This window comes from Lepisma saccharinum, chromosome 5 (assembly GCF_977018435.1).
Source record: "Lepisma saccharinum chromosome 5, izLepSacc3.1, whole genome shotgun sequence".
NCBI classification, from domain to species: Eukaryota; Metazoa; Arthropoda; class Insecta; order Zygentoma; family Lepismatidae; genus Lepisma; species Lepisma saccharinum.
This window is the reverse complement of record NC_139233.1, coordinates 3,906,327-3,919,120: the sequence shown is the minus strand read 5'-3', so window position 1 is coordinate 3,919,120 and position 12,794 is coordinate 3,906,327. Positions and strand designations below refer to the sequence as shown.

At 39.3% G+C, this 12,794-nt stretch overlaps 1 protein-coding gene across 6 annotated transcripts in view; it reads left to right on the top strand.

The window, feature by feature from the left end:
- The window catches only part of Larp4B (La-related protein 4B), a 226,881-nt gene that overhangs the window by 66,651 nt on the left and 147,436 nt on the right, over nt 1-12,794 (top strand). For all 6 annotated transcript variants that reach the window (XM_083121999.1, XM_083122004.1, XM_083122001.1 and 3 more), the window contains exon 2: nt 9,920-10,064. In XM_083121999.1, coding sequence (XP_082978125.1) covers nt 9,920-10,064 — 145 coding nt within the window. The remainder of the gene's footprint in view (nt 1-9,919; nt 10,065-12,794) is intronic.

Sequence of the window (12,794 nt, the reverse complement as noted above, 5' to 3'; positions counted from 1 at the left end):
AACGTTTGTGTCGACAACCGGTTTATTTAGAAAAGTGTGGCTGTGGTCATAGGCAGATCTAGATATTTTCTGGGAAGGGCACAGTGCATGCTGTAAGCATGATAAGATGTAAAGCTGGGAGTGGAATGTGTAGCTTTGTCAACAAACATTAAAAACGGCCTAAAAATTGTGTACACGTAAGTTATCTATTGAGATCAAGACCGCTACAAGGGTTCGATGTAGATCCAATTTGGGGTCTGTTAAACTAATTGAGAATGGACCTTGAAAGTGAAATCCGAACCACTGTTCAATGTACCTCCAGCAGGAAACGAACCCAGGACCCTTTGATTACAAAGTGATATCATCAGAAGAGTCTCGTGTAATGGCAGTAGTTCTAAGATATTTGTACTAACCCTAACTTATCCGTGCCGTACGAGAAACGTAGCTACTTACCTCGGGGGAGGACTCACAGGCCCACATTTTTTTATCATTAAAATTCAAGGAACCAATTTTGTTATTGAATCACAGCTTCCTTTGTTGATATATATGTGCAGTTATTTATAAATTATAATTATAAAAAGTATGACTTAAGATGACCGGACTCCTCTCCGATTTTCTACATATTTGACATACTTACTAATTGAGGCCTGCTAAGGACGAATCTGAAGTTAAAATTCGTCGGAAACGTCTAGAAATTGCAAAATAATTGCGAACCATTTACGCTAGCCCCACGAACCATTGACGTGTGGGTAGGTTAGGCGAACATAGTTAAAATTTGGTGTCGTGGTAGTATCAGGAAAAAAATTTCGCGAAAATCGACGGGTTTCCATTTCGAAAACTAACGCCTTATTTTCGCTTATTTTGCCATTTCTAGACGTTTCCGACAACTTTTAACTTCAGATTCTTGATTAGGAGGCCTCAATTAGTGAGTATACCACATATGAAGAAAATCGGAGAGGGTGTCAGGTCATCTTAAGTCGTTCCACTTAAACTCACAAAAAACATAATAATTTTTCATTAATGCTGGTTTGTTTGTAGAGTTGTAATTGTTCATTAATTATAATAATTACCATCATCAACCAATTGTACACTCTCACTGGCATGAGTGTCTTGAATAACACGCATTCAAAGATGGCGCCTGAACGGTCCACGTAGTGTATTTTGCCTCTTATTTACGTTACATTTATGTTGTTATTAACAAAAGTAATACACAAAGTTTGGGAAAATTGTAATTTATTTCCAATTTTTTGCCCCTCCCCCCATCCTCGGGTAAGCTAGGGTTAATAATTATAATTATTGTGGAAAAGGATAAGGTTGAGAAATCATTTCCTCAGGCGAAACTGTCACAAACATGGGAAATATTTGTCCCTTCTTTGATTTCCAGTGTTGACTTATTGAAATGCCTAACAAATCTAGTCCTCGTGTATTTGTGCTAAACTTTGAATTATTTTACTATGTGGAAATTAATTACTCGAATATTTTTGCTCGTTGTAATATAATAATATCAACACCTTTTTTTAAAAAAAATGCTTAGTCATTCCTTTTGGGAGGGGCACGTGCCCCCATGTCCGTCCCGCTAAATCAACCAATGGTTGTGATTGTTACAAGTCATACATTAGCTAGAGGTATTGGTATGGCTAAACAAGACAACTCTTCATCTAGCCTTCGCAAAGTTGTAAACATAGATCTGGCATAGTTTAGACGGGTGCACGATGTAGAGTTGGATTCGAACCAATGACAGACTCACCTAAGGTTCCAGATCTCACCTGGATGTTCATGTGTGTCCCTTCAACAAACAATTTCGTCATCCGTGCACGTCGTCGTCCACATTAGCCAATATTGGCCCAGAAGTGGCGAAAAGTACTACAAAAGCAAATTGGACCACTGACATCTGAATCAACACGTTAGGAACTGGGTTACATTGTACCCATGCAATTTTTGGAAGGGGAATTAGTACCGCCTAAATTCTTTGATACGATTTGTACCCTCTCAAATAAGACTCAAGATGCTGCCGTTCACAGAATCACGTAAAATGATACAAAGAAAAAAGAGTTTATTTTGTTAACATTATCTCCCTATCTAAATTCTAACTATCCTGAACATGTTATAACATTACTATATTGCGACTCTAGTTTCCTCACTTGATCTGTGCTTTCGCAGAACTTTTAGGGTGAAAAATGTATGCAAGTGCAAGACGATCGAATAGGGCTTCATCTTTTCCGGGATTATACAGTTTCTTTAAAAAACGTGTTACGAGGGTTGCTGGAAAAGTTTCTGCAAACTACCACAAACAGTGGCGCTAGTGTTCCGCTATTATAAAAATCGGAAGAATAGACCTTTTTTATGTTTAAATTATCTTTCATTGTTTATTTAAGCCTATTCGTTTATTTTTCACAGCAGTTTGAAGTACGTTCGTGTGAGAAATTGAAATTTCTCGTGAACACTTTTGGGCAATGATTTTTTATGATTTAAAATTTAGTTTAACACCGAAACAATGCATCGAGCGACTTGATTTGGCTTTTGGGGATGAAGCACCATCCAATAGGACTGTGCGCAATTGGTTTTCCGAATTCCAGCGTTGTCGCACATTTCTCAGTGATGAATTTCGTGAAGGTCGTCCATCCACGTCTATTGTTGCCAGTAATGTTGATGCTGTGCGTGAAATGATTGACAGAGATCGGCATGTGACATACCGTGAAATTCAGGCATCCTTGAACATTGACATGAAAGCAATATACGATTTTGCATGGTCATCAACGTACGTTTTCAAGCCGTTGGATCCCACACAACTTGACCGAAGCTCAAAAACAGGCTTGTGTAATTGGTGTATAGAAATGCTCAAGAAATTCAGCCGAGGCAAGTCAAATTTGGTGTGCTACATCGTTACAGGGGACGAAACTTGGATCTATTCATACGAACACGAAACTAAACAGTAATCCACTGTTTGGGTGTTTCAAAGTGAGCCGAAGTCAACAAAAGTTGTTCGTTCGAGGAGTGCTGCCAAGCAAATGATTGCTTGTTTCTTCGGTTATACCGGACATGTGGCAACAATAGCTTTAGAAGATCAAAGGACTGTCAATGCTGAGTGGTATACAACAATTTGTTTGCCAGAGGTCATCAATGAATTGCGTAAAACAAACCCAAATCGTCGCATTATTCTTAACCTTGACAACGCCAGTTCCCACTCAGCACACCAAACTGTTGATTTTTTGTCCAGTAAAAATGTCGAATTAATGACTCATTGTCCGTACTCACCTGATTTATCACCTAATGATTTATTTTTGTTCCGACACATCGAAAATAGGATGCCTGGTGAGCGATTTGTGTCTCCTGAAGCAGCTGTTGACAGCGGTATCAGAGTCAGAGTAGAAAAAATGCTTTCAAAATTGGTTTGAGCGTATGCAAAAGTGTATCGATCTTAAGGGCGAATAATTTGAAAAACAATAATGCCATTCCCAGAAATTCACATGTCTTTTTTCATATTGATTGCAGAAACTTTTCTAGCAGCCCTCGTATAAATAATCTTGAAAATAGCCTTACATTTTTTTAACAATCATTTTTGGTGATATTGCTTTTGGCCCAAGCTTCGGTTGTTTAATATCCGAATGTATCATGGTGCAAAGGCATTTTTTGCATGGATACTTCAGTCTTAGTGATTACTTACTGCATGTTTTCTGGAGAGTAATTATTCCCTTCCATATACTCGTGTACGATTTTTTGTTTGTGAGCAGTCACTTTACTGTCGTCTTGTATACGGGCTGCTGCTGCCGCCATGTACTTCAGGTGCGTGGGGTGCGAAGGGGTATTTCGTCGCTAAATACTTTTGTTAATAGGTTAGGTGGGTCAGGTTTTGGGCTCTTAGCATTAAAAAAACCCTCCCCCCACACAAATGCTTCCAATAACTGATCACGTAATATCTGGTCTCCAACACGAAACTTCGAATCTCGCATGAAATCCAGGAGAACTCTTGCCCCGGTCGAAGAGAAACCAAGAATGCCTGCTCACGTAAGCTACATTTCCAATGAGAATTTCTATGGTAACTAATACATAGCGAAGCTTTTCACTGTGCTAATTAGTTTCTCCAAGGTTCACACTTACTCCCACAATCATTTCCAAACCACTACTGCAAAACTTGCGAAAAACATTCGGGACAGTTACCTGACGTTGTGTGTGTAAGTTGAACCTTGTATACTCCCCAAATCAAAAAAGTTCCTGCTCCGCTGCAAGAGAACACTTGTGATTACAAGGATAGCAGTTGTAAAACTGTAAGAGCAATAAGTGAACGTTCCTATCCCGAACTTGAATCAAAGGGGTTTCAGTTTGAGAGGTTAGGATTTCACTTTATAAGTTCCGTTGCCGTTAGCCTATATATATTTGTAGAATTTTCGGTGTGGCTTTGCCTCCTGAGCCCTTCTCCTGGCTAGGTTAGGATTGTTATAGGTTTGATTCTGATAGCAATTTTCGACCTTTTTGTCAAGTTAGGAGTACTCAGTTTGATGGCGTGATCTTTTGCACGTGTTCTTTTGCCATTTGAGTGCACATACAATCGGTTTTTACTAAAAAAAAAAACCGACGAAAGATATGGCAGCCGTATTCCTAACGTTTGTGTTGACAGCAGGTCTACTTCGAATAGTGTAGCTACGGCTGTTATTGAATTCCACTTTATGTAAGGAGAAAGGGGTTCTAGCATAGACGCGACTAGGGGAGGCTTTCGTATTGCTTCACAATTTTTATTGTTCGTCAACTTTATCAGGGTGTCTACTCACCGGGAATTCCTTGAATTCCTGGAATTATACGTGAATTATTGGCTCCGGGAATTATACGTGAATTCTGCGTGAAGTTTTCTCCGTAGACGTGAAAAATTGCAAATTTTATTAATCCAAATCCCATTGAATTTATTCATGCCTAATAATGCCCTGAGGGTAAGTAATTCACAGTTTAACATTTATTTTTCTTGAGAAAGGAAAAAGAAGCTGCTTCGAAAATAAAACAGAATTCTTTTAATTCGTTTACTTTGTTTGTGTCCTTAACAGAATAATCTATGACAGACTTGAAAATTATTGCAGGATAAGAAATCTTGAAACTGATTACGTAAAGTTTGAGTTTGGAATTCTTATACAGTTAACAATTTTTCATAGATTAGAATATCCCGTAACATTTGTGGCTTGCGTTTGTAGGCGTATTTTGAGTCTGAGTATGTGAAATGGCAAATGTAAACTCCACACTTTAAATTAAATATATATATATATATATATATATATATATATATATATATATCGTTTAATTGAATTGATTAGAATTTTTGGATGAACTGGAATCATATTGTTAATAGATATTTATGTGTGTGGATGGTGAGAGGCGGTAATGCATAAGGTTGAGATAGAGAAAACATCCGCTTGTACCTTTGAATTTTTGGAATTTCACCTTGAAGACTCGCTCCATGATGACATAATGATTGCTGCCATGTAATCAAGTGTTCCTGGTTCGATCCCCGGTTGAGGCACGTGCTTGCATTTCTTCACTTATTTTATATTCCTCATCTCCCTTCATCCATTCTCAGATTTATTTTTCTGTCCTAATCGCTCTCTCTCACTCTCTCTATCCTTTGTATATTTTTCTTAGGTATCTATCCTTTCTGTCCTCCTCCGTAGTCGAGCGGGTTAAGGCGTTCACTCGTCTTGAGATCGTTCGCTGCGGGACTGCGTAGGTTCGAATCCGGCTCTGGTCGGAATTTATTCGGCCTACGTATAGGGCCGGTGGCAACCCACCATCGTGAGGAAATTGGGGAGCTCCGAGTGAGTGAGCGTAACCTGGTCAAGAAGACCTACAATAACGGCTGGGGGTTCGTCGGGCTGATCACCCGTCATCCCAACACTGGTCTGAGACCTCCACGCCATAATAGGTGACGGCGGAACAGTGTGGGAGGGAGACCAGCAGTCGGTAGGTAAGCCAAGGCCCGCCATGGTGCTGTAGAGCTGTAGGGTTATGGTTATCTATCCTTTCTTTCATTATTTTTTCTCCTTTTTTCTTTATTTTTCTCTTGTTCTTCTCCACCTCTTTTATTTAGCCTCTAAAGTTTTACTCCTTTGTTGTTGTTCTTTTCTTTAGTTTCTTTTTTCATTTCGCCACTTTCTTTTTCTTTCTTTTTCTTCGCCTTCTTTCATTTGTTCTTGCTTTCTCCTTTCTTTTTCATCTTTTCTCCTTTCTTCTTTGTTTTTCTTTTCTTAGCTTTCTCTTTTCTGCTTTCTTTTTCTTTTCCTTCTCTTTCCATTTTCTTCTGTCTTTCTCTTTTCTTTCTTTCTCTTTTCTTTTTTTCTTTTCTTTTCTTCTCTTTCTTTATATTTTCTTTTCTTCTTTCTTTCTCTTTTATTTTCTTCTCTTTCTTTCTCTTTTCTTTTCTTGTCTTTCTTTCTCTTTTCTTTTCTTCTCTTTCTTTCTCTTTACTTCTCTTTCTTTCTCTTTTCTTTTCTTCTCTTTCTTTCTCTTTTCTTTTCTTCTCTTTCTTTTTTTTCTTCTCTTTCTTTCTCTTTTCTTTTCTTCTCTTTCTTTCTCTTTTCTTTTCTTTCTCTTCTCTTTTCTTCTATTTTCTTTTCTTCTCTTTCTTTCTCTTTTCTTCTGTCTTTCTCTTTTCTTCTGTCTTTCTCTTTTCTTCTCTGTCTTTCTCTTTTCTTCTCTTTCTTTCTCTTTTATTCTGTCTCTCTTTTTTCTTCTGTCTTTCTCTTTTCTTTTCTTCTCTTTCTTTCTCTTTTCTTTTCTTCTCTTATGTTTCATTCTTTCCTCTTCTCTTATCTTTCCATTTTCTTATCTTTCTCTTTTCTCCTTTCTTTCTCGTCTCTTCTGTTTTTTTTCTCTTTCCTTCTCTTTTCTTCTGTCTTTCTCTTTTCTTTTCTTCTCTTTCCTTCTCTGTCTTTCTTTTTTATTTCTTTCTCTCCTCTTTTCCTTCTCTCTTACTCTCCCATGACAGAAACAGGGCGATTCCCGTAAGGAGAGAACAGTGTTTTTGATTCCAATGTAAACATAAGTTCAGTCGCTATTGACAATCTGTGCTTTTCAGTTGAGGATTCGTGTTTCGAATTTCAACTCAAGGTAAGAAATTTTATACAACTATTCTTTTCTTTTCCAAACCAAAAACAAGAGCTTGACGGAAATATTTGATTTCTTCTTTTCAAAATAGAGCAAGACTAATAAATGAAACCTACAGTGCCGACCTCCGCGGCGGAGTGGTTAGCACAGCGCGCTACGACGCCAGGGGTCCCGGGTTCGAATCTCTGCCTGCGCTTGGGCGTTCTTTGTGAGTTTCCATTCATAAATTTCATCATCATTCATCCATCCGTAAATGGTAGAAGAGCTAAGTAAAATAAATCAAATCAAAACATTGCACCGGGCCATGAAGGCACACATACGGTGAATGTTGAAGTAGCGCTCCACACATTGTCGATCTCGGCCTCCTTTTCTTTTTAGGCGATGTGATTATTAGCACGCTCAGACCGCCTTTACCCGCAGGTACTTATTTATTCTAGACTGGGTGAACCCCGGAGCGGGTTGATGCTGGTACCAGGCCGTAAGAAATCGCAGGAATCGAATCCAGGTTTTCCGCGTGTTCGCTACATTTCACATTACAATACACTGGCTCCTTCCATTTGTATATTTTGGATTTTCGTGCTAGTCCAGCAATCTCGCGGAAAAAATAATAGTTGCCTCGTATGAATTTAATGAAGGGATGTTGGCAAAAAGCACCCATGCCGAGGCCGGGATTCGAACACGGAACTCCTGCCGTAGTAGCGCGCTGTCTCGGCACGGAGGTCTGCTAAGTGAATTCGAATAGCATCAGTTGAATTGCATCTCCCGTAGATATGCTGCATAAAGAGACCAACTCCTGTATTTGAGACGAGTATACCCTTTGAACCGCGGAGAAGCTCGCACTTCGTCGATCTGCAAGTTTTTTTTTTACGAAAAAGTACAGCTTTGAAGATAGTTGTTTTCGCAATTGTACTAGTTACCACCTGCTTTGAATCCGAGATGAATATGAATCCTCCCACCTCACCATCACCAGGCGAGATTTCATAATACGATCAAAACTTTGTCGTTATTAGTTTGATACTCTTCCGACAAGTTTGCGAAGGATAACAGGATTATATGAACTAAACGAAAGTTTTATCGTTTTGGAAACTATTTCGCAAGGATGGAAACCCTTTCCACGTGCTATCGTAAGCAGTCTCTCGACAATATTGTTAGTGCGAGCTCTTCACTAGAACTTTATCGACCACTTTTAACTTACAAGGGTAAATATACGTGTTTCTATTTCCGTTTCTGTTATTATGCGTCGCTTTTTACTGCATCTGTAGCTACCTAGTCTCCACGATGGAGATGAACTGTTGAAATATATTACCCGCGATTTTAATCCAGGACCTTGGAGTCGTACACACAGAAAAGTGCGTGAAGGCTTTATCCTCAAGCAAAAAGTCACAAGTTACTGAATATGCACTAAAATGCATCAGCTTTAAAATCATGATTGCTTAAACTCGATATTTTTCACTTCTCCATGTCTGTTTCTCACATCCGTATGTCTGTTTCACATGTTCGCATTTCTCTTAGTTTGTCACATCGTCCCCCTCTTAGTTTGTCACATCGTCCCCCTTTCTCCCCGAATCTTTTCCTACTTCCCTTAAGGTCATTTTACGTTTACGTAATCGTGGTTCTTCATATTTGTCACATTCTAAGAGCATATACTTGATATCGACACAACTCTATAAGAATGAGTCTTACGTCTCTTACTTAATGTCGCAAGTGATTCAGCTATGTCGAGGCATAAATGTCGTTGGTACTGCTTTCATAGTGTTTGAAACTTAGTACAATCCTTATTGCACCAGCCTGATGAGACATCTCGTTATGGCTGCTTTGATGAAGCAGTCTTGTCGTCTGCAAATGTAGCGTGAATAGGTGTGTATCGCCTCAGCGCATTAGTTACGGCGCCATCTTGGAAAGAAAAATGACTCAGACTTGCATTCCGTAACAATCTGTTTCACACTTCCCTCAGATATCTGTTTCTCACATTCCTCTCTCTGTGTTTCTCACATTCCTATCTCTCTGTTTCTCACATTCCTATCTCTCTGTTTCTCACATTCCTATCTCTCTGTTTCTCACATTCCTATCTCTCTGTTTCTCACATTCCTATCTCTCTGTTTCTCACATTCCTATCTCTCTGTTTCTCACATTCCTATCTCTCTGTTTCTCACATTCCTATCTCTCTGTTTCTCACATTCCTATCTCTCTGTTTCTCACGTCTTCTATACCTCTGTTTCTCACGTCTTCTATATCTCTGTTTCTCACGTCTTCTATATCTCTGTTTCTCACGTCTTCTATATCTCTGTTTCTCACGTCTTCTATATCTCTGTTTCTCACGTCTTCTATATCTCTGTTTCTCACGTCTTCTATATCTCTGTTTCTCACTTCTCCTATCTCTGTTTCTCACTTCTCCTATCTCTGTTTCTCACTTCTCCTATCTCTGTTTCTCACTTCTCCTATCTCTGTTTCTCACTTCTCCTATCTCTGTTTCTCACTTCTCCTATCTCTGTTTCTCACTTCTCCTATCTCTGTTTCTCACTTCTATCTCTGTTTCTCACTTCTCCTATATCTGTTTCCCACTTTTCCTATCTCTGTTTCTCACTTCTCCTATCTCTGTTTCTCACTTCTCCTATCTCTGTTTCTCACTTCTCCTATCTCTGTTTCTCACTTCCCCTTTCTCGTGTTTCTCACTTCCCCTATCTCTACTTCTCAATCTCGTTCTCTCTCTGTTTCTCACTCGCTGTTTGTATGCTTCTCATCTCTGCTATGTCTGTTTCTCATCTCACTTTCTCTGTTTCTCACTTCTCAATAACAAACATGTGAAGCGTGAACCATGAAATGCAAGAGTACATTGTGAATTCTTGTTGCCCTGCAGGTGACCCCTAGTAGCGCGGGTTTGAACCCGAATGCCGACGTCTTCGAGAGCAAACTGCCCGAGGCAGGGTCAGCGGGGAGCAGCGACTTCTTCGGCTGGGATGTGTTCGACTCGGAAGATGCTGCTTCCTTTTCTTCGCTGGACGGTGAGTACCGTGAATTTATTATTGTTATTATTGCATTCTTACAGGGGGCTGTAGCGTAAGAGCCGCAAGTCCAGGAGGGCTGCAGCAAAATGACACTGAAGTGGCAAAGACCGTCGACTATTAAAAATTCTTTAGTATTGTGATAAAAGCAAAATAAAAGAGCATCACAAGTCCTTCTATTTGCTTCTTTTCATGAAAGGATAGAGTTTCTAGCTTTTAAATATCTTCTTACATTTATATTTTGAAGTTTACAAGTGTTATTAATCCAGATCATGGAATTAGTGAGATCGTGCATATCTTAATAAGAAAACTGTTAATAATAATAGTCGGGGGTGCCCACAGGGTGGTTTCATGACGCGCTTGCGTCATGGGAATTTTTTTTTGGGAGGGACAAAAATTTATACCAATTCTTCACACAAAAATAGGAGGGTCGTTTTGTTCCATTGACTAGTTTTTCTACCTACCTGTGGGTGATCGCGGCGATAGAGTTGTAATAATTCACCACCTCTTATACCTTTAGAATCGGTTTGGATAAAGGGGGGAGGGGGCGTGGTATTCGCATTAATAGTACAAGGTTAGTCGAGCAGACAGACTGTGCAGAATAAGGTTCAGTACACTAAGAATGGCTGTGACCTGAGCAGCTTTGTATGCTTTATGTTATAGCTCTTTTCAGTTCTTGCGGCGGGCGCTCTAGAAACTGGCAAGGGAAGTAGAAGCGACCAATCCAGCGCGATTAGAATCGCAGCAGCCTGTAGAACGAGGTTCACGTAGTACTTATTTCCGCCACGTCGTATCTCTCGGCGCCACTGCTGTTGTCTGGTTGGTCTGCAGCGAATTCCCCGCTCCCCACTTCCCTTGCCAGCTTCTAGAGCGACCGCCGTAAGAACTGAAAAGAGCTATAGCAAACATGAAATTGAGGCTATTGTACCTAAAGTAAACATATATTGCTTAAATATGTCTGTATTATATTGTTCCGCAAATTTTGTCTGACCAAAATAATTTGAGTAAATAGTTCGACATAAAGGAGGGATGTGGGGGTGGCGGGACTAATGTTTTACCTTTGCGGGGGGGAGTGCGTCATAGGCCTTGGGGGGATGGGCACTTCTAGTAATAACATTATTAATATTGCCAACATGGATTTCCTCTGTGGCGGAGTGCACAACGTAGCTGTCCACGAATTCAGATGTCCTAGGTTTGAATCATCCAGGGTCCTGTCTTGACCTGCAATCCATTTCATCGGTTTATTATTGATCCTCGACGTATTGATTAACCTAGAGGAACAGAAAACGATGTAAAATGACGAAAATTTAGTAGAAGCGGGGCTTAAGTTTGCAAATTTCATAAAGCACTGAGTCTAGAATAAGATGCACCTGCGCAGGAGCATCAAGCTACATATCCTCCTGATTTTTCCAGTTGGACTTGGACTAGTTGGCGCTGGACTGGCTACCCATTTGCTAGTTTTTGCCTCCCACTTGTCACCGTACTTGTCGATAGACTTTTGTTCCCATAAGACATTGTGCAGAGCAGACAATCTGTAAAGATGGACGAGCAATTTGAAGAATGTTGTAGGGGAATTATTGCTTTGCGCTTTTATTAAAAATTGAAAAAGAAAAGAATGGACTAGAGATGGCTCGAAAAAATATAGTAATCAATGCGTACCGAACAAGCTCTTTAATGAACTCTGACATCGCGCTGCAACGCCAAGGGTCCCGGGTTCGAATCCCGCTAGGGCTTGGTTGTTTCTGAATGTCCATTCATCAATTTCATCATTTTATCACTCATCCCCATCTTCGCAAATTAGCCAAGGGGCACAAAACGCTAAGTAAAATAACCTCAATCAACCAATAATGAACTCTGGTATGCATATTCAAATTATTCTTACATGAGATTCGCAGGATTCATTCACAATTTTTTTTTAAAAAAAAATCAAACATTTAATTTAATACACAAGGATTTTCATTTTCGGCTAATCATATTTACGAAAACGCAGATTATCTTCACATGGTCAAACTTTGCTCTGATTGGCTGTTCCACAAAATCCAGTCGAGGATAGCCAGTAGCAATTAGAACATGTCCTATTCCTCCAAACCAGTCATGCAGCCAGTTCAGCGCCAACTAAGTGGAAATCCAGTTCCGTGTGGTTAGTCATTTAAATTCCGATCCTCTTGCGACCGTGGAGTAGTTGATTAAAGCATTGGATTTTTAGTAAAAGATCACAGGTCCCACCACTGGCAAAAGTAAATTTGTTCACCTGAAGACGAGAGAAGCAAGGGAGCCCGCAGGATTTTTTCCTCAAAGGGATCGTCAAAGAAACTTTATTATTATTATTTTTATAATTATTAATATTATTACTGCTATTATTATTGTCTATATTTTGTTGCTGTTATTATTATTACAGTATTATTACTACTACCTCTTGTTTTTTTTTAAAAAAAATATTGCATACATTTCCATATTCTGTATATCTATATACAGTTTGCATAACTGTATTACTTAACATAAATTCATGTAGGACATAAAGCTGTTTTTTATAGTTAGATGATCAGTGTAAAATAGATTGTAAGCTTAAATGTAACCCTATTTCAAATAATAATAATAAACTAATGGCGTAGGGATGTGAAGACCTCATCGCCCAGTGACGTGTTCACTGCAGTTAGTCAACCAACAGAGTGGAATGGTCAACATTTTGCTCTGTTGGGATTTACAGGGCTGTTCTGTCATGGCTCTATG